The sequence below is a fragment of the Heteronotia binoei genome, unplaced genomic scaffold (genome assembly GCF_032191835.1).
Source record: "Heteronotia binoei isolate CCM8104 ecotype False Entrance Well unplaced genomic scaffold, APGP_CSIRO_Hbin_v1 ptg000648l, whole genome shotgun sequence".
NCBI lineage: Eukaryota > Metazoa > Chordata > Lepidosauria > Squamata > Gekkonidae > Heteronotia > Heteronotia binoei.
Window position 1 is genome coordinate 291,998 of NW_026800061.1, and position 25,305 is coordinate 317,302.

A 25,305-nucleotide genomic window follows, 5' to 3' on the forward strand; every position below is an offset into this window, starting at 1 on the left:
GAGCAATAAGCTAAGGCTGGAGGGGGAATCTGAGGATCAGTGGACAAATCATGTGTAGGGGACAAATCATTGTCTTTTGTTTCTACATTTTGTTTTATTTATTTTTTAAAAAAACATTTATATGCCACCTCTTCAGGGATCTCCTCGAGGCAGTTATGTCCCTTGAAGTTAGGATGAAAGTGATGACAGGAAGATTGGACCTGTGTCGGAAACACAGGCTGTGGGTTAGGCTTAGGGAATTGCAAAAGGTGCCTCTTCTGTTTTCACAGCCATTGTTTGGGAGGAAGTGCCTTCTGGTTTTGCTACAACAATCATGACGGTGGATAGAGCCTTCAGGAAGGACAGAGGGGAATTTGGTTGGGGAGGGGGAGAGTATGATTTCAAAGCCCAATCCTTCCACACATATTTTATCCTCCTGTTGTTTTAAATAGCTTTGGGAATTCCATGACAAATTTAAATTGTATAAGTCCTGCTTTGTCTATAATTACCCCAAGATATACAACGTAGGTTTGCTTCTTGCTTGTTGGATTACTGACATGCATGCACAAATAAGTCAGAGAACAGTGTAGGTTCTGACGCTCTGAAAACAAAAGCACCAACAGTCCAAAAAAGAGAGAGTCTTTCTGCACCTCAATGATGGAAGGAATGCCTTCACAGAAGGGCTTGCTTCCTGATAAAGTCTCAGCTACCTTGACCTCTCCTCCTGTCTGCCTAATCAAGGTGGGGTTTGGGGTTTTTTGGAGTGGGGGGGGAGGAGAGATGGGAAAATAGTAAACCATGTGAGCTCCCATCTGCAGTGGTACCACTTGGGTAAGAGCAAGGCCTGCCTTGTGAGGTCTTCATGGGAGCCCAGCCCACTATGGTTATTTCCTTGAGTTTTCTTTTTTTCATAAGTAATAATCTTTAAGTTTTTATCTCTGAATACTCACATCAGCTCAAACGCTGCTCTTGTTTCTTAGCTAGTCTTGTCAGCATGAGTATGTACGAACTGTAGAACTGTCTAACCTCTGCAACCGTGCTGAAGCAACTGCAAATTGGGAGCAGTAAAACAATATGTTTGAATCAAAATAGAACACAGAAAGGAAAACATCTTCTCTTTTCTAATTCAATATGTAGGTCATTGCTAATGACTCAGTACCTATACCTTGACCTTGTTTGGTTTTTTAAGCCTGTAATTATGATTGAATAATTCATTCTACGATACTAAATTGGTTTGCTTTGAGTTTCCACAAGAGAACATGGTACTGTTGGACAAGTGGGAGAACTTGTAGCTTCATTAATCACCTTAACAACCGAATTAATATAATTTAGGTACTGTGGGAACTGTTGTGTTACAGGACTCTTCAGTTCTTCTTGCAGTTTCCAGAAACCCTGACAAACTATTTCTTAGGGATCTTGGTACTCAAAAGGTTGCTGCTGCTTTAAGAAGGCTGTTGCTGTGGCTTATGACCTCTAGGGATGGGCACAAACTGGGAAAATGGAGGTTTGTGAAGGTTTCTGAGACGCACAAACTTTTCATTTTCCTTTCCACAAACCTTTCCATTTAATGAACCAGTTCAAGATGCATGGTTCATGATGCAGTGTGACTTGCAAAAGCTACTCCCTTAAATGGCTTTTGCAAGCCACACTGCAACTGCTGCAGCAGCAGTACAACTTGCAAGTGAGCTCAGAAGGCATTTAAAGGTTCACTTGCAATTTGTGCTGTCACCTTGGCAGTATGGCTTGCAAAAGTATTTAAAAGCAATCCTTTTAAATTGCTTTTGCAAGCCATGCTGCAGCTGCTGCTGATTAAACATTTTATAATTGGATATTATGAAAACAAACCCATTTTTCCAACCTAAACCTAGAAAAAATCCATAAAAATGCAACTGACACATCATCAGTGGGTGTTTCCATAGTTTAAATATTCCCCCCACAGTATCAATATTATAATAAAAAGGTGAAAGTGAATATTTTTCAGCAGCAGTTGAAAGCCATAGGTGATGCAGGTTGGAAAGGATGAGGTTGTCTTAATGGGCTTTGCTTACCACTCAATCATGTGAAAAATATGAGGATGTTTGTTGATGGGTAAGCAGGTTGGCACAGTTGCTAGAAGTGCCTTATTGCTGCTGGAACCCAACTAGTTTCTGCTTTTAGTCCAAAATTATGAAATCACTTGCCTGTAGAGGCATGGAAGTCTCCTTTTTATTAAATTGTAGAAAGGTGTGCAAAACTGCTTTTCTGTAGAGTCTCCTTATAATTGGCAGGCCTAGCTTAGCTGTTGTATTGAGTTGCCTCGATTAGTGTTTTTGATAGCTCAAAATTTGAATCTGCCTACATTTTATATATGCTGTATTTTATAGTGTTTTTTTTTGTTTTGGCATATTGAAGGATGCCTTGAGTCTTATATGAAAGGCAGAATACTTTTAATAATAAACAGCAAAAGAAAAATCTTGTATATGTGCTTTTTTCCCAAACCCTAACAAGATTGTTTGCTTTCTATACCCAAGGCTATTCATTTGCTGCTTAAGGGAATTGTCTCAGTCTTAGATGCCAGTTGCCTATTAAATATTTTATACTGGAAAAAATAGCTAAGTCTGGCATGGAATGTTCTTTCCTTAATAAAACAAGCTCAAATGTCTTCAGTTTCGAGAAAGCGTGGCCACGTACCATCAGTTGCCATTTTTCGTGATTGCCCTGATGTTGTAGTTAACCTGAACCCAGCTGGCAGAGTTTCTGAAGAGCCAGGCATCATACTGATTCCATGGACTTCTCGTGGAGGAAACTGTCTTCGCCAGGAAGAGCCACGCCTGAAATTCTTGTCATCAGTCTGTTAACACACAAATTTTATATTTTACATGCTATATTAAGTTCCGTAATCTTTTCATGCTGCAGCTGCTGACTTTTTTCGAAATGCAGTGTGACTTTTTTGAAATGCAGTGTGATGCAGTGGGGTATAAAACTAGACATGGGGAGATCTTGCTGCAAATCCCCCCTCACCACACCACTCACTGGATGACCTTGAACAGTTTTCTCTTAGCTTAATATACCTTAGGGTGTCAAACTCATTTGTTATGAGGGCCAGATCTGACATAAGTGAGACCTTGTCGAGCTGGGCCATGTGTGTCATAAAATGCAATGCTGGGTAGCAGAGATATAAACTTTATAAAGGGCACAGAGACAAACAAAGGTTTTTTAAAACTTAAAATATAAAGCATGCTTAAAACATTAGCACTCTTGTAATATTTTGTTATTTAACAGTCTGATAATTGACACCTCTTGCTCTGAATTATTGCATCAAAAACTGGTGACAATGTCTATGCTGTAGCAACCTTGGGTATGCTGTTAAGATGCTGTTCAGGTGTTGTTCGGGTGTGTATTTGTAAGTTGCAGACCTACTTTTGATTTATTAGCATTCATTACAGAAATCTCACAGTCAGTGCTCTGTGCCCTAAGACGAAAGGGGAAAACATGAAATGGCTGGGCATTGTGAGATTTTGTACATAGGTTCTTTGTGAGCTGGTTAAGAACATGTGAAGGAACCATGACACAGACTGAGGGCTATGTGTTTATCTACAAAGCTATAATCTTCCTCAAAAATAACGGCAACTCCTATAAGGCAATGCAAGAACTGAGAGACTGCAATATATAGTGGTGAGAGAGGAGGGGCAAAGCAAAAAGCTGTTATTTAATTTGAATAAAACTGTGTAGGTCTTACAGGTGCTTTTTGTATTTCTCCCGTGAGATTGAGGCAGCCAGCAAAGCAGTGTCTCACTCTTCCCCAAAAGAGTGGAAGGGAGGAGCCTCAGCCAATGGAAGAGCTTGGCTCTGTAGCTCTGCTGTGTGATTGAGAGAGCATGGCACAGCTCTAGCTTTGATTGAGAGAGCTCTAGCTGTGCCAGGCTCTATCAATTGCTCAGCAGAGCTACAGATCCAAGCTTCTCCGCTGGTTGAGGTTCCTCCTCCCTTCCCCTCCCTTGGGGAAGAGGGAGGTGGAAGAGGGAAAGAGCAAAAAGAGGCTGCTTTGCTTGGCTGCCTCAATCCCACAGAGGAAAACAAAAATGGCAATGACAGAAACAGGAGGGAGAAGGAAGTGGACCATAGGCAGTTTCTTGGGGGCTGCACAAAAGCTCTCTAGGGGGCAGATCAGGCCTGCGGGCTAGACATTTGACACCCCTGCCTTACAGAGTTGTAGTGAGAATATAATGGAGGAGGGAGGTTCACATATCACTTTTCACACCTTAGTATCACACTTAATCCCTTAAAGGGAATACAAATAAAGTTGAATTGGAAAACTTTTGTTTGTTAGCTTTTCAGTTATTGACTAGTTCATATGTTCTTATATAATTAACAAACATTTATTATGCTATTATTCATAATAATTATTTAAATATGAGATTACATACTTCATCAAGTCGTCTGTCTGTTCCTAGTGCCAACAGGTTGTTGTATTCTCTCTCCAAGATTTGCCGTGCCTATATTTAACCAAATAAAATTATTGAAGTAATTTAAAAAGTTCAAAACCATATGAAAAATTACAAAGCAGAATTTGTTTACTTGCCTGTGTATTCTGTGTTGGAATCTGCAACAATAAAGCTAAACTGCCGTAATCGAAGTTATCATCCAGAGCTATGAGTGATCCATGCACACCACTTTCTAAAATATTGTTTGCATATTCTCGTAATCCAATTGCTTGTATCCAGCGTATGACTCTGTCATTACTCCAAACCAACACATCTATAAAAACAGGGAGAGAAGCATTTTCCTACTGACTGAACACTTAAGTAAACTAAGATATATAGACAGTTTAACCATTTATATGTAATTTATGTTCTATTATATGGCATTTATAGTCTGTCTATATTCCATCTATTGATTTAACAAAATATTAATATACTTAGAAGAAATTATGGAGATTTGCAAGGGGATCATCATTTCTTGTGCTGATTTCTAGACTTATTTTGTTATAAGCAGAAATGACTTTTTTTTAAAAAAAAGTATAATGGCTTGATAAAATTTCTACACATGTCTTGTGTAAGGAGTAGGACTTTATTATTATTTATTATTAAAATATTTAACATATAGCTCTAATCATGCAGACAAAGACAGATCATACATCTCTCTCCTGCTTATTGTAAAATATTTGAAATGATGATAAAGGAAGACATTTGTATGAATGGTGCTGAGGGAAGCATGACGAAAATAAAAGGCAGTATGCATACTATTATGTTACTAGACACATTATGTTGGCTATTGAATAGCATTTTACAAGAGGCAATAAGCAAAATCTTATTACTGGACAAAGCCTCTTATACCCAAGTTGTGGCACCAGTATATCCACATGCAGAAATCTTGTTTTCTACACATAGATTATAACTGATGGATTGAATCCATGTTGTTTTGCATATAGCTGCAGCTCAGGAGCTATTAGGTTACCCTGTTGACTAAAAAAGCCAGAACCATGTTATATATATTAAAGAGTCAAAGCACCAGACTTGCTTTAGTTGCTAAGTGCCACTTCCCCCACAAACAAAATTGCTGTAGTTTAAGAAAAACAATTACTGTGATACACTCTGGTATCCATCTATCATGGCTGGATTCTGCTGATCCATCTCATTGATTAAATGACAGCAATTACTGTATGATAGTTGGTCATCTGGCTATAATGTAATAACTACAGTCACTACATGAAAATCACTTCATGTCTGACTATGGTTTTGTCAGTGGGTTTATACCTGCCACATAATGAATCGTTCCCATGTGAACAAGTTATTAAGTTTACTGAATCTAAGTTCTCATGAAAGCAAACCATAAAGATTATTATGGTGGATAAAAGAAAGGGTGAAAACTGGATAAGGTGGTTTCTGGAACCCTTCCTGAGCTGCTTTACCTTGACCATCTACAGGGACAAAGTAGAGAAATTATGGTATGAACCAATATCAAAGATACATTTCCAATTTCTATAACCATACTATCATTTTTCAGTCTGTGTTTATTCCCAGAAACGTATTGATAAGTGACATACAGTGGAAGAATGAGTGTGTTCTTTGCCATCACCATGGTCTGGCATTAATCTTTTGGCCCAAGGCCAAGTATGTATGCATAAAGCAGAACAGACAGTCATAGGACATTTCCTGCAGACCTAGACATATCCCCTCACTAAAAACCTACCTACACTGTCTATAGAAATGTCACTGATAATTTAATGGAATGAATTCCAAATACTCTCACTGCAAAACAGCTCTGCTGGGTATGAAAATATTTCATATATGGCTAATGTACCACACATGGGTTTTAAAAAATTAACCAGAAACACAGCTGAAGTTTGGAATTCTCAGAAGTTTGGGATCAGCTCATTAGGCACTTTGGTGGCCCTATGGAACAGAAAGAGATATACGTTTTGTTAAAAAAAAAAAATCCTACAACAACTGCCCCCTTCCCTTACAAATTTATCTAGAGGTGGCAGTAGCCTTAACAAAGGTTGCTGTTAGGGTTGCCAATCCCCAGGTGGGTAAAACACACACTGTAATTATATGCTGCAAATAAATGCTTTGAACATTTAATTTATACATTTCTTCATAATTCTTTGTACACCAATCACTCTACACAAACTTCTCATTTGAGAACCATTTATGCAAAAAAAGATTTTCAGGAAGCTGTTGTGAGCTGTGACCTAAACACGGGTTCCGGATTGAAGAATAAGTGGCCAAGTAGAAGTGGTAATGAAACATGATTTAAACCTGGGACTCATGTAGCCGTTAGCTGAGGACTGCTACAGGAATGAATCATAATTACCAGTACTGTCTGCGTCTATCAACAAGGAGGAAGTAATTGACAGCAGAATGTGGTACCTTGTATCAACTCTTTGAATTTTGTTTACAGACTTTGGTGAATGAAGAAATGTATAAGTTAAATGTTTAAAGTATTTATTTGCAGCATATAATTACACAGTGTTTGTTGTGTGTTTTACTAATCTGTACACTGTGGTTTCCGGTTTGTTTAACCCCCAGGTAGGGGCAGGGGATCTTCCGGTTTGGAGGTCCTTTCCCAGCTTCAAGGTCATCAGAAAGTGGGGGGGGGGGAGGAAATGTCTGCTGGAAAAAAGCCCAGCAGGGACTCATTTGCATATTAGGCCACATCCCCTGGAGACAAGCCAGCCAGAACTGCATTCCTGCTCAAAAAAAGCCCTGCCTTTCTTAATTGTGGACTGCTGAGAGTAATTAACTGAGACCCTGCCATGATGCTCCATCCACCTCCTCTCAAGCGTAGAGGTGAACATACAGCATCCTTTCTTCTGAGGTGGGGTAATTGGCTGTGCAGTGAATCTCCTCTGTCCCCAGACCAGATAAATACATTCCAATCTATCATTTCAAATTACATTACATTCTACTATTCATTACATTAGATTACAATCTACTATTCCAAATAAGAATAAAATAAAGATGTATTGCCCTTCTGTGGGATTGATGAGAATACAGATGTGAGGACTGCATGAGATTAACATATGTAGTGAGATAAGAAATTAATATCCCTGTTATGTCCTGGGTGTTCCATTCTGAGTGTTATAATAATATGCACCTCAGCAATTTCCCGTTCTAGTCTGTTTCTGAAGTTCCTTTACAATAAAGCAGTTATTTGCAATAAAATAGTTTGCTGCAATAAAACAGTCACCTTTCGAATGTCCTGGAAGACTGAAGTGTTCTTCTACAGGCTTTTCAGTCCTGTGATATATATACAATGTTAGCAGATGAGCAAGTGAATGGACATGAGATGAAGTATTTAATGCTGTTAGATCCAGTGATCATGTTGCCTGACAGTATGTGGCAGTAGAATTGACATCTGGGTATATTGCAAGTTCTGGTACCAGTGTCCATGTTCAAGTTAGATGCTGTATTATTGTGGGTGAGGAGTTGTTTAAGATTGGGAGGGCTGTCTGTGTGCAAGAAAAGGTCTGCCCCAAGTGTCTGTGAAAGAGAATTCTCATTATCCATGCATTATCCAAGTCAATGATGTGTTGAAATATTTTGTGTTGAGAGCTGTCTGTGACTACTAGTGGTATTCTGTTATTCAGACTTTTTGGGTCTGTCTTTTAACAGGCTTTCTCTGGGTATTGTTCTGGCTTTGTTAATCTGTTTCTTAACTTAATCAGGTGGATATTTTAGTTCTAAATAAGGTTTGTCGTAGATTCCTCAGGTGAGAATCTCTGTCTGCAGGACTGGAACATATATGGTTGTATTCTAAGAACCTATGCCATTAACACCCCTGAGAGGAGACAGATGGAACATCATGACAGAGTCTCAGTTAATTACTCTCAGCATTCCACGATTAAGAAAGCTTGTTTACTAACCTTGTTATTCTTGTTTGGTCCTTCCATCTGTTAAACATCTTCATTATGTTGTAGCTAATTTGCTGCCCGCTGTCTACCTATATGTATGAACTGGTAACTTCCATTTCAATATATCTGAAGAAATGTGCATGCACACAAAAGCTTATAACTTGAATAAAACTTCGTTGGTCTTAAAGGTGTCACTGGACTCGAATTTTGTTCCACATTAGGAATATTAAGAGATCAGTAGACTGAAAGTTCAGAAGGAATGCATTGTGAGTATTATTACCTTTTATTTCATGCTGACTTGCTTCTCTTCTCCTTTCTAGTTCTTTTCTGTCATAATTCAGTTTCTTTAAACACATGATTCCATACTGTAGACTTGTACTGTCAGTTAAGGAAAAAACAGCATATCACAAATCAGTTTCAAATAAAAGTCATTTCCTGCTTGTGAAAGGTTATGTGGTGTAGGTATGTATTTGTTTCTTTAAGAGGTTATGGGAAGAGGTATTCAGGTCAGATGTAGGAAATGGGAGTGAATGCAGCTGTGAGAATGTGTTTTAACTGCTATTTGGCTGAGACCTTAATAAACAGATTTTGGAATTTGACGGAGGCATTATTGAACAGATACGTTCTTCATAACACATTTTATAAATTCTGAACACATTTTGTAGCTTCTATAGATTGTTACATTTTTTTGGAAATAAGAATACTTAGAAACAACCTACTTGGTTTAAGTTTGCCAGTCCTATGTCTTATACTGTGAAGAAAACATTCTGTGTAACTATGCTTACTTTTTTATTTGTCTGAGCTTACCGATGAAAGCTATCCACCATTTTTAAGTGTACACGAAGATCTTTCTTTGTGAGATGATCTAGCATCCTTGCATCTACCAAGCATTCCATAAAGTAGCTACGATACTGTGGTAATCCCAAACTGGGAAGCCACTCATTACCAATCCATTCATGGTTCATGTCACCATAAGCCAGAGTCTATGGGGTGGAAATTAAGAGATGTTACTATTACCCATTCACAAGAAAGAAGACAATTTGTAATGTTTCAACATTACACTCAGGTAATATATCTAAATAAGACAGTTAATTATGTAAACCACATTTCCAGTCAGGAAGGCATTCTTAACTTTGCAAGCAAGGTGATTGGAAATGGAAAAAATAAACAGAAAAATTGGATTTACCAGAGATTATTTTTTGCATTACAGGGAAAAGATGGCATCCTGTAATAATGCAGAACTCCTCCTATCTACTTTAGGAGGGAAGACTTCCGAAAGTTTCTAGACCCTCCATTGTGAGGAAGAACCCTCTCTGTTTCCCACAATTCAAATACAGAAAACAGACTGAGCTTCCTAACACTGTATTTAAAAATGATACTAAATAGAGAAGAAAGGAGAACTGAAGAGATAATATTCCCATATATTTAAATATTCAAACTATGGAGAACAACCCTAACCTTTGTTTATTGATCTGTTCCAGGCCTGCCAACAGATGTGAGATGAGCAAAGGGGGCAGATTGGAGGCCCTTCAATGGAGGGGCCATACAGATGGAAGGGGGGGTTGAATGGAGTGGTCTGCTCCCAAGGCCCTACCGTAGCTATGGGCCTGCATCAGAGTATGTTTGGATTTAACAGCTTTATGAAACTAAAGTGAATTTGAAGAGAGCTTCACTTTAGTTACAATACTGAAACTTTCATTTATCAGAAGATTCATGCCACACTGGCTAGTATTCTTTTTTGTTCTTAATTCCTAGCATACATTTCAGATTACCCTCTTTCCCCCAACTTTCAACCATATTCAGCAATTTTTATGGTTTATATGGTTGGTGGCAGGGAGAGGATTTGGGTGCAAAAATAGAAAAGTCCCTGTATCTGATGGCTATTCCTCTTGCTTCAGAAGGTATAGGCATACAGAACAGGTTTTCCATAGATTATGTTATCTGACAGGCTCATATGGGGAAGGAGATCTTTTAAGAAATCTGGTCCCAAGCTGCTTTGGGGTTTTACAGTAGTAACTAACACTTTGAATCATGCCCAAATGCAAATCAGCAGCAGCGGAGGCACAATATGCTCACTGTAACTTACACCACCCAACAATCTTGCTGCCAAATTCTGAACCTTCTGAAAAAACGTAGCATCACAAAGTGCATCACAGCTATCAAACCTGGGTGGGAACATAACATGGATGAATAACTCTTCTCAAGAAAAGACCACATCTGGCACATCAGCCAAAATTGGCTAAGGGCACTACATGTTACAGAAGGAGACCTGAGCCTCTGCAGACACAAATCTAGTAGCACCTCAACTGCAAACCTGCTCTGTTAGAGACAATATAACACAGGCCTGTAGCCACAGGGGGCCTGTGGGGGCCCTTTCCCTGACTTTTGGGTGGGGGGCTCCTCACTCAAGGCCCCCAACCTGTGGCCTACCCTCCTGCCAGCATGGCCTCCTCTCCCCAACAATTCAAATTATGTGGGAGGGGTGTGCAGAAGCCACTGTGGCCTCCCCCACACCATTTAAAGTGGAGGCTGGTGGCTGCCCCTCCCATGCAATTTGAATTGCGGGGGAAGGAGGGGGCTGCCCTCAGGTGGAGGGAAGGCCGCAGGTCGGGTTGTCTCCCTGCTTCTTGCAGGGAGACACTTCTCCAGCCAGCTGCGAGAAGAAGGAAGACCAGGTCTGACGGCACCCCCAGCCCCGGTCTTCCCTCCTTTTCTGCAAGCAGGATGGGAGAGTGAGAAGCGGCGGCCTCTGCTTCTTGCAGCTGGCTTGAGACTTCTCCAGCCAGCTGCAAGAAGCAGAACTGGCCTGCTGGTTCCAGCTTTTTAGGTCAGGGGACTGTTTAAAAATTCAGGAGCACCTTGAATTTTTAGAAAGCCCCCTGACCTAAAAAAAAGCAAACCTGGCTATGTCCCTGATGCAACATCATATTAATCCTTGAAGCTTTTATTATTGAGTTAAAATATAATCAGTATAAAAGCAAGCTTTATACTGAAAAAAGGAGACCACCGAAATATTCCTTTCAAGATAATCAGAGCCCTCTTATTTGCAGAAATACTGACCACTCCCAATACCCCATGTTAAATTATTGTTAGCTGTACTGGGTAACTGTTAAGCGGAAAAATTTCATACCTGAGCCCAACTTCCCTCCTCATTCTCTTTCTTGAGTGTCAGAAGATGGTCATTAGTAGAGTTAGAAAACAAGAAAAACAACATGATTAAAAAATAAAATGGAATCATAAAGCCAAATGCCAAATGTCAATTTCCAGCAGAAATCCAATTATTTTCATGAAATTATTCTTTAAAATTAACATAATGGAATCATAAAGTTGGAAGCGGCCATACAATCCAACCTCCTGCTCTATGCAGGATCAGCCTAAAGCATCTCTGACAAATAATCCTCCAGCAGCATTTCCTTAGAAGTATTTTTGCAATTTCACAGAAAAACCTTCCTCAGCCTACACTAATTAAGAGATGGTTCAAACCCCCCACCCAATACATGCTTAAAAGGAAGTGTTCTGTAAAAATATCTAAGGGGGATGTTTAATGCCCAGTGTAAATAGGCAAAGGAAACAGCCTGTGAAAGAAAAGCTGAACCAAAAGAGATCAACTTGCTCTTGCTATTACCAACACATCAATATACTATATTTTAAGTTCGTAATAGCACCTGATATTGTTTTATGTTTTTATTCATTATGTATTTTTATATTTTTATGTCTATGGTTTATATCGATACTGGTTTTTATGACTGTGAATGTAAGCAGCCCTGAGCCTGCTTCAGTGGGGAGGGCGGAATATGTCAAATAAATAAATAAAATTAATGGGGGCAGTGGGAAAAGCAGATGAATGATGGAAGACCAGGGCTTTTTTGTAGAAAAACCCCAGCAGGAACTCATTTGAATATTAAGCCACACCCCCTGAAACCAAGCCAGCTGGAACTGTGTTCCTGCTCAAAAAAAGCCCTACCTAAGACTAGAGAAACAAACTTCTTTGTTAAGATTTGATAACTTAGGCTTCAGCTAGCTGAGCAGAATTCCTCACCTGAGTAAAATAAGAAGTCTGCTGTATTATACCTCATACCCCAATATACCTCAAGATGGCCAATCTAATAACTGAAGAAAGAGCCATTTTGTGGCATTTATGGCAGTGACTAAAATGTTTCACAATGTCTGACAAAGCAGCCAAACTGGGAATGACCGTTGCAACTGTTTTTGAAACTCAAGGAATTCAAAACTTAATTGTTTGCAAATATTTTGGTTCAAGTTGAAGTGCATATACATAAAGCAGTGTGACAAGATATATTTATAGCTATGGGAAAATGTGGGCCCCAGGTCAAATGAATGCAAGTTAAGAGTAGAAGACTGAATGTGGCATCTGACCATGAGGAGAGCTAGCTTCCCAATAATACTTATTGGGTGTTAGAATGTACAGGCTAGAATTTAAAAACTGAGGATGAAGATATCTGATAGCAACAATATGATTATTGTAATCTAAGTGCTTCATGAGAAAAGAAATCACCAAGTCCTATGAGGAAAAGTTGAAGGAGTTGGTCATGTTTAGCCTGGAGAGGAGGCAGCTGAGGTGATATGATCACCATCTTCAAGTACTTGAAGTGCTGTCATAAAGAGGATGGTGCAGAATTGTTTTTTGTGGCCCCAGAAGGTAGGACCAGAACCAACGGGTTGAAATTAAATCAAAAGAGTTTCCGGCTCAAAATTAGGAAGAACTTCCTGAGAGTTAGAGTGGTTTCTCAGTAGAACAGGCTTCCTCGAGAGATGGTGTGCCCTCCTTTGGAGGTTTTTAAACAGAGGCTGGATGGCCATCTGACAGCAATGTGGATCCTGTGAATTTAGGGAGGAGGAAATATTTGTGAGGTTCCTGCATTGTGCAGGGGGTTGGACTAGATGACCCTGGAGGTCCCTTCCAACTTTATGAGTCTATGATCCTATAATTTTCTATTCTGTTTGTTCAAAATATCATCAGTTTTCTGCTGATACAACCATTTTTAAAAGTTAGTTTAGGATCTTGAATTGTATCCTCCAGGGCCTGTGTTTATGCCAGGGTCAGCTTATTTGAAGTTCATTATTTATTGACTGAAGTTTATTATTTATTTACAATTATTATTGTTTTTAAAAGCCCACCCCTAAACATGTACATTCTTAGGTAACAGTAGCCAGCCACCACCATGACCCTGGGATTAAAGGTAGAGTTTTCAAGTCAGAGCATTAATTTTATAGGCAGGTTTTTAATACCATGTTCTCATCTTGATTACTGCACTAGCAATACAGAGATATTATGGTTTATGCTGGTTTTGCAGATTGATATTAATGCATCTAGAGTTTTTATTGCATTCTAGTATACTTAACCATTATGTTTAAATAAAGGTTGTACCAAGAAAAAAACATTAACTAGGTGTTTAAAGCAGTAGAGAGACAAAATATTATCAAAACTAGAATTTCAGCAAATCTCTTAAGTAACATTTTTTATTTCTTTTAGCACAAATTATCTGAAATTTCCCTTTATGAAATCGATTGGACTTTAAACAAACACTGTTTTTATATCAGACATGCAATTTAATATATGAAAGTCAGCTCAACAGACAGAGCAATAAAATACAGAGTAGTATATAGTTGTTATGTAGCTTCCACTTTTAGCCCTACAGCAAAGTCAAGTGCATTTTGGTACTGGAATAGACATCGAAGTTGTTATTAATAGAAAGACTAACCGTTTTGGCTGGAGCTGCAAGATTTTCCATTTCTTCATGAGTCACCCAAACGTTGCCTGAGGGCTATTGACAGTACCCACAGGGAGGCAGGTAGAATCCGCATTAGGTAAGCAGTGTTAAAGAAGAAAGGCAGCAACACTGTAAGTTAACAGCATACAGCATCACAATGAGCACAACCATGTCCTCGCCTCAGCTGAGCTGCAGCTAGAGACAACTTAGCTGCTTTTCATCTTCCTCTGTTTGAAATGATGAAATTTGGCTTGTTCTGATCTGGAGATAATTCCTGCAGGATAGCTACATAAATCTGTTGCAGCAAGAAATAACAGGAGACTTGCAGCACCTAGCAACATTTTATTCCAGCATAAGCTTTCATGGACTAGGGCCTGCTTCTTCAAATGCAATAGTGATCCTTGTTTTGCAGTTATTTTATGTAAAGGTAAAACTGAACAAACAGCAGGGACAAGGGGACATGAACTGTAGGAAGCACCACTGAAATGTAATCAAGCACAATTAAAATCCAATCAAGAAAAATACCAGTTACATTAAGCTAGTTAACACCTGTAGTGAATGGCAGGCCTGAGGTTTCTGATTTGAAAGAGATTATCTGAATATAATTAAATAAGTATAAAGAAATGTCACATTTTTCAGATCCATCAAATACCACTTTGGTCAGATGGGTCCAATTTCAGTAATCAGGCAAACTTTGTGCTTCTGAGTCCCATAGTCTAGATGTGTGTGCTACTGCAGTTTTCTCCTGCTGATACACACATAGGTAAGAGGATGGCATGGTAGCAATGTGAGATGTACAGTGTAAATCTCCTTAATTATGCACAGCAAGCAGGCACCTTCATGTGGCCGCTGCAGTGAAGGTACACAATCTGGCTCCTTTCCTGTATTCTCTCAACTCATCCTTTCTGCTTCTCTTTCTGTGTTCTTCATAGAACACAGAGCTGCAGCAGTACCCTCCCTCTCTCTCAAAAAGAGCAACAGCATAAAGAAAGGAAATGTGATGATTTGATTTTTGTCTACTTCCTGGATGGAGCATCTTCATGCATGCCAGAGGAATGGTCATTAATAGTCAGAGCTTACCTTACTTTTGTGTCTATTTGGGGAGGAAACTTTGGAATGGAAGGTCATTAAGGAACATGAAAAATAATTCTTTAGGAGACACATGAAAGAGGGAAAATTAGATCAAACAGCTCATGATTGGAAAAGGTTTTTAAGGAAAAAACTCAGGGGTATGCCCATGTATAAATCAATGGTGTGGCCTCATTTGGAGTACTGTCTACAATTCTGGTCACCACACCTCAAAAAAGATATTATAGCATTGGAAAAAGTGCAGAAAAGGGCAACTAGAATGATTAAAGAGATGGACCACTTTCCCTATGAAGAAAGGTTAAAACGCTTGGAGCTCTTTAACTTGGAGAAACGTTGACTGTGGGGTGACATGATAGAGGTTTACAAGATTATGCATGGGATACAGAAGGTAGAGAAGGAAGTCCTTTTCTCCCTTTCTCACAATACAAGAACTCGTGGGCATTCAATGAAATTGCTGAGGCAGTCGGGTTAGAACAGATAAAAGGAAGTACTTTTTCACCCAAAGGGTGATTAACATGGAATTCACTGCCGCAGGAGGTGGCGGCGGCTACAAGCATAGACAGCTTCAAGAGGGGAATGGATAAGCATATGGAGCAGAAGTCCATCAGTGGCTACTAGCCACAGCTTATCATTGGAACTCTCTGTCTGGGCCAGTGATGCTCTGTATTCTTGTACTTGTGGAGGGGCACAGTAGAAGGGCTTCTAGCCCCACTGGTGGACCTCTTGATGGCATTTGGGTTTTTTTGGCCACTGTGTGACACAGAGTGTTGGACTGGATGGGCCATTGGCCTGATCCAACATGTCTTCTCTTATGTTCTTATGTTCTCTTATACCTTCTGGAGAGAAATTTTCTATCGTAAAAAAAGGGTCAGAGGTATTTGTTTTCCCACTGTACAATATTGCTTTTCAGAGTGGCCATTGACATTTTGCTTAAAGAGAATCTGGAGATTTTTTTAAGGGGATGACAATTTGGGGATTTTAATGGAAGGAAAGGAGTTTCAATCAGACTAGTAAAATTACTCTGGTTTCCCACTGCAATTATTTAGGAAACTGTCTCTAGTTGATAACTGGATTTTTTACATAGCTTTAATATAAAATATTTACTTTCAGAAAATATATTGATACTTCTGTAGATTTAGTTTCCAAAAAAATGGGAACTTAGTCAATATCATATATTCCAGTCTTTCATTGTGTTTTATCTCTGCCTCATACATAATTTATTTCCTAAACAAGGGTATGCATCTGTAGGGAAATTGTTCACCATTCTGTGTGAAGTTCACATGCGTTTATTTTAATACCCAGAATCGTACTGGAACATGGAGCTAATCACAGTTTCCCAACTCATACAAATAGGTTAGGACAGTCTAGGGTTGCCAGGTCCCATCTTCTCCCTGGTGGAGGGTGTTCTCGGAGGGGGAGGGGTCATCCCAATCTGATGATGACATGCAGAGTAACATCATCATGTTAAGTTGCAGTGCCACGTGCATACCCCCAACTTTCCTCAAACCATTTAAAAGAGAACCTTCCTTTTAAATGCTTGAGGAAAAGCAGGGCCATGTGTGCCTGCACCGGGAGCTGCACATTTGCTGCTTGCAGGGCAGGTGCACTTGGCCCCCACTTGGAAAGAGCAGGCAGTATGCATGCCTGCTCTGCAAGTTACAAATTTATGGCTTGCAGGACAGGCATGTATGGGCCCCACTTTTTTCAAGGGGGGCATGGATGACTTGGGGTGGGGGTTTCCCCCACTGGCCAGCTGGCTGGCATCTAGAGGGAGCCAAAAAAATCAGGTGATTCCCTGCCCCACCTGTGGACTGGTACCCTTAGGACAGTTATATGCAGAAACTTCACATATATGGGAATTTCCCCTTCACATCTGTACATGTGACTAGCAAAAAATCTCGTGACAAGAAGGTTTCACTTTCATGCCAGAGATCACTTGCATTCTATTCAGAACCAGAACCTTAAAAAAATGAGAGACAGTGCCATAGGAAACGTCATAATGTAAGGAAAATTAAGCAATTTCTGCAGCCAGTTTAGAAGTTTTTAAACCCTGCACTAAAGTATCTGTTTTGTTTAACCATGGTTAGGTGTTATGAAAGAAGGACTCACCACAAACCAGATTCAAAGTTATGGTTTGAAGGGTAATTTGAAAAACTATGATTAAGGCAGCCACCTTGTCTCTTTAGACTCTCAGCTTTCAAGGTGGCAAATACATCTCATAGTGTCTAACTAACACAAATCTTCTGAGGACAGGGCTGAACCAACAAGCTAAATGAAACTTTCATCATATGTTCTGAATGTGACCAAAGTTAGAGCATTAGCTATGGTTTTGTCTGCACTGGACTATGAACACAGTAAATTAAGTAACAGGTTTTGAAATTCACAGTATTGCAGAGGTATTCTCACATCACAATTGTTGCTGTTTACTTACATAATGTCAAACAGCACAGAGAGGTAGATGGACATGACTCACTGTTCTAGATGTTGGAGGAGCTGAGGGGCTTGTTAGAGAGACCATCTCTTGGATTGCCAGACGGAGCTTTAGACGATGGAGAGGATTGCTGATTCCAATTTCTCTCTGAATCTCTGTATCAGACAAGGCAGACATAATGGCGCCACTTTTCACATTTGCACGGCAAGCAGCAACATACCAGGCAGGCATTCCTAGCCACAACTGTTGAGTGAAAAAAATTACATTGAGTTAAATTGATAATGCCAACCCATCCGAAGTCTTATTAGAACTGGTATTGGAGGTGAGATGAGCTGCAACAAAATAGGCATTTTGTGAACTCTTTCTCATCTGCTTCTGGTGATTTTTTTTTTTAGGGGGAAGGGACTTTGGAAGCCATTTTTTCAAGATGTCACTGTAGAAAGATGGCTCCATGTACACATTTGAGCAGGCTATGCCTTCCATATCTGACAGTCAACTGCTGGCAAGATTAGTGGCATTTGTCTCTCCAGTTGGAATAAAGAGACAGAGACAAGAGTTGGGATTAAATTAGGGCCACTTTATAGATCATTTGCAGCTACTGCACAAGAGCATAGGCTTGTATGCAGACTGCAGGCAAGCCTTATGTTGGACAAGCATCCATGCCCCAGATGCCCCACTTTGCTCACCTCTGACCAGCAAAACTAACTGGAAACTGACTTGTAAGGCCCCAGCCTCCCCGGGCCATAAACCCACAGAAGGTAAAAGCCTTGCCAGAGTAGCTCATAAGGCAGCCCTCATTCCCTGCCCTGGGCCACAAAGCCTGCAGGCAGATCCTGCTGGGCCCCTTTCCCCCAAACTGGGTTGGTATTTTCTGGTGCTCCACTTTACCTTTTCCCACACTAATCCACTCACTGTCTGAGAGTGACCAACCTAAATGATAACTCCACCCAGCGCCGGCCCATGGGTGTGTGGTGTCCTAGGCAGGTGCCCCCCCACTGCCCCCCTGCCACTGCTCTCCATTACACCACCCAGGTGCCATGCCAAGATGCCCACTCACCTCCCCTCCTCCCCCCTTTCTTTCCCTTCCCGTTCCTGCCCACCTGTGCAATCACAGTGCTGCGCCAGGGCCCTGCCAGCCCTGATGTGGCATGCATCTTATCTTTAGAAGAATGTGCTGAGGCTCCTCTCCCCCCCCCCCAATTTCCAGAACTGGAAGGGAGGGGAAGCCAAGCCTTCACTAGTGCATTCTTCTGGCAGGGTCCCAGCACAGTATGCTGTGATCATGCGGGTGGGTGGTGATGGTATGGGAAGGGGGTGGGGGGTGCCTTGGCACAGCACCCGGGGTGGGTGAGATACAGCATGGTATGAGAAAGGATGGGCAGCTGTGGGTGACTGGGCAGAGGAGGCAAGCAAAGTAGGTGCTTGCCTGGGGCACCGGGGGAGCCAAATTTGGTGCCCCCACCATCCCGGCACCCTAGGCAACCACCTAGTTTGCTTAGTGGGCGAGCCAGCCCTGGCTCCACCAGTTCCAAAACAACATTCCGTGGCTAGCAGTGCAAGATATGCGAAAAACCACTCCCCTTGCCAGGCCAATCACAAGGAGGGTGCAAAAACCAGCACAGTGTACACTGTATACGGGGCGGAAGGGTGGGCCGAGTACAAGGCTCAAGGAGGAAATGGAGAGAGAGGAGTCGACAGATATGCTCCTACTGGCTTCTCCCCCTGGCGACCTGACACAGAATGCTTGTATCCCCTGGACCCACCTCATACCTTCCATGTGAGGCAAAGGAGCCTCCACCTTCAGCTGTGTTTTGTGTTCAAAATACCACTTTTTCCTAATATTACCAGTGACATTACCATGCAGTCTGTCAAATTTAGTAAAATGATATTACTTTCATTAAGGGGGAAAAAAAGATCAATATTTTTCAAACAATGAGCAGTAAATCAGCATGTAATAGGTAAGCCTTAGAAGGGGAAACATTTTGTCTCCTTTCCAACAGAGTCAGGACCCATGGCAAGTAACAATATAAAATATAACAGAAATATAATGACTTATTAAAATCATTAAAACAAGTAGTTTAAGCAAGTATTTAAAGAGCAGAAGCCAGAGATTGTACTATTCATCCCATCAATATTTTAAACAGACCTTCCCCATCCCCGCCCAAGGTAGTTGTCTGCCACACTCCATCTGGGAGGCTATTCCATATTGGGGTAGCAACAGAAAATAATGTAACTGCTCATACTCTCAAGAGTAAGGAGACTGGTAGGAGAACCTGATGTGAAGATTGCAATGGCTGTACAGATTCCTATTGGTATAAATTTCTCAGAAATTATGTCTAATCTTGATAGCTGGCAAGAAGCATTTGGAAGAGCTCCAACTTCAGCAAACTTAATGATGCTCTTATTACTAAAGCATCACTTATATTTCAGTTTTCCAGATATGTATATTACAAGAAAAGGCACGTGTTCAACAACAACAAAAATACTTTTTGTTTTTTGTAGCACTTTAGTAAGAATCAGAAGTGACACAATGAAAACTAAAATACATTTGTAGTAAGTAGCATTGACTGGAGAAATGCCCTGAAGTTCCACAGGGCAGATGGAGGTCTTTTCATAGCAATTGCTCACTGGTTTTGAGGGTCAGGATAATATCCAGAAAGCCATTTAATGATGTATTAAAGTTCAAGTGTACCAAAATATGGAGAAGCTCAAGACCAGGTTTTACTTATGGCTCTGCGTAACCTGGTTGGCAAGCTGCTATGAATGCTCTGGTAAACTTTGTGTTCCTTTATTTATTAACTCTGAATAATGTTCCACTTTGTTTATTTAAGAAGACCCTTAGCGTACTCCTGAGGGATTGTGGCACCCTACAGCTTTTTAATGCATCACCCATTCCATTGCTATTTCAAATCAGGCATTATTTCTTACACAATAAACTGCTACTGTCTGATACTACAGATTATCTCTAGAACTAAACATAATATTTAAATATTCAAAGAAGCCATGTTTTAGCCTTTCAGCAACATTTTCTCAGATTTATATACCCTTAGTTTGTGTCTTTCAGCCAAGTCTGAGGCCATTCACAAGCCTAATAATTTAGTCTTTTCATGGTAGCATAATTGCAGAAAATGAATAAAAAGGATCTTCTGGCTCCATGTTTAGTTTTGTCAAAGCTATAAATTATACAAAATTAAATGTGACACCTTTGTTTGTATGTATTACATGATTCAATGTCACTTTTCATTTGAAAGTTCTTCAAAAATCCCTAAAGGCTCAAGTCTCTTTCTTTTTCTTATACAGAACTTGCATACCTAACAGAAGACCAATTTGAATACTAAAGCTTTTTGGAGATTTCAGCTTCATCAAACATTAATTTGTTGAATATTTTCCCTTTACATTTCCTCTCAGTTGAAGGCTCTACCTCTGAGCAAAACAAACTGCAGATCTTGACTATGTCGTTTGCCATCAGAAACTGTGACTTTTGCTGAGATTGCAGTGATAACTGCACTGACAGTTAAATCCTGGGGGAAGGGAACACTCCGGGAGCCAACAAGTTGTTACACTGGTGTATCAGAGATATGCCAGTGTAAGCAGGAGCTGTGCTGCAGCAGCAGGGCAATGCTGCCCTGCAGCTCTTGGCTGTGGGTACAGCCCTGTGTTGGCTGCCTGTCAGTGGACTGGTGGTGTAGGCCCCTGTGGCTGTGCAGAAGTACGAAGGCTGGGGGTGGATCGGAGTTAGTTAGCTCCTTAAGCCATTTCAGCCTGGGCATGCCACCTGTCTGGAAGAAGGTTGCACCAGCAAAAAACATGGCTTAGCTCATAGGCACCTACGCAAATTGAAAACACAAGTACCCTGCCACACCCCAAAGGCCCAGAGGAGCACAGGATAGCAACTACCCTGTCTCAGAGCTTGCTGCTATGTGGACTCAGATTGAGCTGCGCAGCACTTTGGTGGCAGGAAAAGTTCACAGTGGGCAGCTAATATTACTGTTCCAGCACTTATTAGAAACATCCAAGAGGGAGAGTAAAGTTCACATTGTGTGGTTAACATGGCTAATTGCAGAACCCTTAGAGGTACCCCCCTCTCTACAGAGGTTCAACTAAAAGAAAAGCAAGAGCCATGGAATCCAGACCTGTTTTCTCATGCCCTTGCACAAGGCCAGGTGCGGTGTAGTGGTTAAGAGTGGTCAACCCTAATCTGGAGAACTGGGTTTGATTCCCCATTTCTTCATATGAAGATTGCTGGGTGGACTTGGGCCAGTCACAGTTATCTCAGAACTTACAAGATACCTATTCTGGAGAGAATAAGGCAATTGTAAGTCACTATGGACTTCTTGGGGTAGAGGAAAGCAGGGTATAAAACCCTACCCTTCTTCTGTCTCCCACAACTCAACCCAGCATTGTTTTCATGCAGGACAGCCCAAGTCATAGCCTCCTGGCAGCATGGCCCCTGTCATGCAACAGAGAAAGAACCCAAGAAAGTTTCCCAGGAGAACTGCTGGGGGATTGGAATGTGTTTAGGCCTGCATTCATTCCTTTGTCAGGACTCCCTCTGGCAGAGGACAGGATTCAATTGTGGTTAGGGTGGTCTAGCAGCTGCCCCACTTTACCTGATGAATCAGCTTCCTGGGTGACACTCAGGCCCTGTTCAGGTGCACAGTATAATCAGTCGTCACTGCTGTTTCCTTCCTGATTTAAAGTGGCTGATCAGACAGCAACATCTGCCTCCCAGTATTAACTCATGGTAGCTCCTCCCCAATCCTTCTCGGAACTGGATTATTTTGTTACCTGCTCCTTTGTGGTGTTTTTTGAGTTCTCCGGTTTCACCTCATAGTTTTTTCCCGTCTGGATAGTTCTGCTGCGATGTTAACCAACTTCCGGATGTCTGAAGGCTGTCTCAGAGCAAAAGGAGCCTCAGACATCAGTTTATGGTCGCCATTTTTTTTTTTTACTACTTAGCGATATACGCATAACTACATAACCACATAATGTTTTAACCTATGTGCATGCACATATGTGCATGTGTGCATAGTGGTAACTACACTATGCTCTAGCTCAGGGGTGATAACTACACTATGCTCTAGCTCAGGGGTGGGGAACCTCCGTCCCAAGGGCCATATGCCCCACATGACATCCATGCCTACCCCCAGAACACTCCCCGCCAGAGTGATGTAGGGACCTGGCAATCCTAGATCCTGCAAGGGAATGAGTCTGAGGCCCTGTTCACACAGCGTGTTGAGTCCGTGTTAAACTGACCCACTTCTGTTTCAAATATCTTTGTTCCGGATATTATCGATCAGATTGCCATACTGCAATTCAAATCACTCCACGGTGAAACCGTCTTCTGCCATCCACATGACGGCACCATGCAGGTCTCCCCCCCCCCAAAGCATAGTAGGGGTCCTGGAGCACCTTGGAGACTGACCCCCCTTCCCCCATACTGTGTTGGCTTATGTGTGTGGTATGCACATGGAATGGGCTGATGGGTAGTTTGAGGGGGTGGAAAGGGGATCTTTGGCTCCCAGACTCTCCCACAGCACTACTGGTGACTGATAAGCCATGCAGGTAGTGCATGAGTGGGCCAGCCATGCTGGATGCACAGGCTCTGCTGACATGGGTGCAGCAGAGGGATGGAATTGTGTAGCAGTGCCCCAGGCAAACTGATGGATATCCTAGGTGGCTCACCAGTTGGCCATCCCTTCAGTTGTTTGTGGTGGCAAAAAGTCAGCCCCCGGACTTTTACCTGCCTTTCCCTTTTTCCTATGTGGGGATCATACTAGGATTCACAGCCATGCTGTCCAAGTGCCTTTTCAATGAGCCATGCCTGTATGATATTCTTTAGCTGGCCCCATGTGGCTGGCATCGACATCAGGGCTTTAGTGGGGTGCTTGCTGGCATGTCTCCTTCAATCCTCCACTCTTTTTCTTTCTTATAGGTCTCTCGGGTTTTCAGTTCACATATAATACACTCTCCAACACTAGCAAAGGCTGGCCTCTTGGGTATGATGTGCCAAGTCTCTCCAGTCGACTGGAGCCTCTACTCCCAGCCCTTCAGACTCTTAGACCCACATCTGTTCCCTCAACCACCTCTCTAGTTCTTAAGAGATGTATATAAGTGTCTGTGACCGCTCAGGTCTTCACAGTGACTCTCCTTTTTAGTCACACACAACCCCTTGCTGTTTTTATAGAGCTAGCAGTCAGCTTTTCTTCTCATGAAGACTCTCCACAGCTACTGCCCCAGCTCCCTCAAAGACCAACTCTCCCAGATTCTGTCAGGCAACAACTCTCTCCGGCTCTGTCAGGCACTAACTGCTTCTCCTCAGCCGTTAGCTGACAATCTCACTCCCTGAGAGTTCCGAGCACTCTGGCCCCCACCCTTGGGCCACCTGACGCAGGCTCTGTGCGTCTTTGGTTTTCTGTTAACCCATACCTTACCGTCACAGCCTTGAACCAGATCCAGTACTTGAGGGGTAACCAGTGCAGTTCGTGCAGCACTGGGTGCATCTGCACCCATATAGGCCTCGATGCTAATAACTGGGTTGCAGCGTTCTGAACCCACTGGAATTTCTGGAGCAGGGTCAACGGTAGCCCCATGTAGAGAGAGTGACAAAAGTCTAATCTGGAGGTGACCGCTGGGTGAATCACTGTGACTAGATCACAGGGTAAGGTAGGGAGCCAACTATCAGGCTCGCCTCAGATGGAAAAAGGCAGCCCTTGCAGTGGCAGCAACCTGGGCCTCCATAGATAAAGAGGTATCCAGGAATACACCCAAGCTCTTCACCTCTGCTGGCAGCACTAATTGAGTACCATTGAAGGGTGGGAGCCTGATCCCACTTTCTCCCTCCCCCCTCCCCGATCCAGACACAGGATTTCTGCCTTAGATGGATTTAACTTCAGTCGGCTCTGGCGCAACCAACCAGCCACGGCTTGCAATGCCTCACCAGTTCATCAGGGGTGGAGCCCGGACAGCCATCTATAAGCAGACAGAACTGGGTGTCATCAGCATACTGGTGACAACCCAGCCCATATCTCCAGACTATCTGGGCAAGGGGGCACATATAGATAATAAATAGCATCGTACTGCTGATTTTGGCTTTCTATTTTTACATTTCCAGAAGTAAGGTTTGTTTATCTTGGAGCAGGGATGTATACAGGTAGGTGGCTGTATTGCTGCTTGTCTGGCTTTTGCTGGGGAATGGACAGACATCTCCTCTGGGATGGGGAGGGGGCCTTTCGGGCCACATGCTTCTGTTGGAGTGCCACTGTTGGAGGGTCTTTCACCCCATCCATTGGCTCTTGGGAGGGGTTTTTTCAGGGGGCAGCAGTATTATTGGCAGCCAGTAACTGGTTGCAACTGTGTGTGCCATCTATGAGGGCATAATTGGCTACCTTTATGTTGTTGATGGATGCTGCTGGGGTTTCTAATGACTTCAGCTGCTGTCTGTGCCTAGCAGAGGGCGGAACATTGTTGTTTTCCCCTGCAGAATGTCCACAGGGAGTGGGCTAATGTGCCATACTTATGCCAGTGACTGGATGCCTTTGCCTGGAGGGCCCTCAGAATGTGCTGCCCATCATTGTTTTGCATTCCATAAAAACATCTTACTGCAGGTAGATGTAAATACATGAAAAACACCTCTTAACCTAGAGAAAACTTTTGTTCATAGGGGCAGCTTGTCAAAATGGATTTGACTCTTGGTTTTGAGTTGTTGTTCAAATGGCTTCAGGAAAATCTGTAGTTCA

The 25,305-nt window shown here is 41.8% G+C and overlaps 1 protein-coding gene across 3 annotated transcripts in view; it reads right to left on the reverse strand.

Moving 5' to 3' along the window:
- Nucleotides 1–900: 900 nt before the first annotated feature.
- Nucleotides 901–25,305, reverse strand: part of LOC132590749 (liprin-alpha-2-like) — a 112,869-nt gene continuing 88,464 nt past the window's right edge. For 2 of the 3 annotated variants that reach the window (XM_060263661.1, XM_060263660.1), the window contains 9 exons: nt 17,609–17,809; nt 14,038–14,100; nt 11,445–11,474; nt 9,122–9,297; nt 8,595–8,692; nt 4,541–4,716; nt 4,386–4,454; nt 2,650–2,809; nt 901–1,027 (listed from right to left, as the gene is read on the reverse strand). In XM_060263661.1, the coding sequence (XP_060119644.1) occupies nt 969–1,027; nt 2,650–2,809; nt 4,386–4,454; nt 4,541–4,716; nt 8,595–8,692; nt 9,122–9,297; nt 11,445–11,474; nt 14,038–14,100; nt 17,609–17,809 (1,032 nt within the window). In that variant the 3' untranslated portion in view covers nt 901–968. Of the gene's footprint in view, nt 1,028–2,649; nt 2,810–4,385; nt 4,455–4,540; nt 4,717–8,594; nt 8,693–9,099; nt 9,298–11,444; nt 11,475–14,037; nt 14,101–17,608; nt 17,810–25,305 lie in introns of those variants that run through there. The other variant, XM_060263662.1, reaches the window with a different exon arrangement.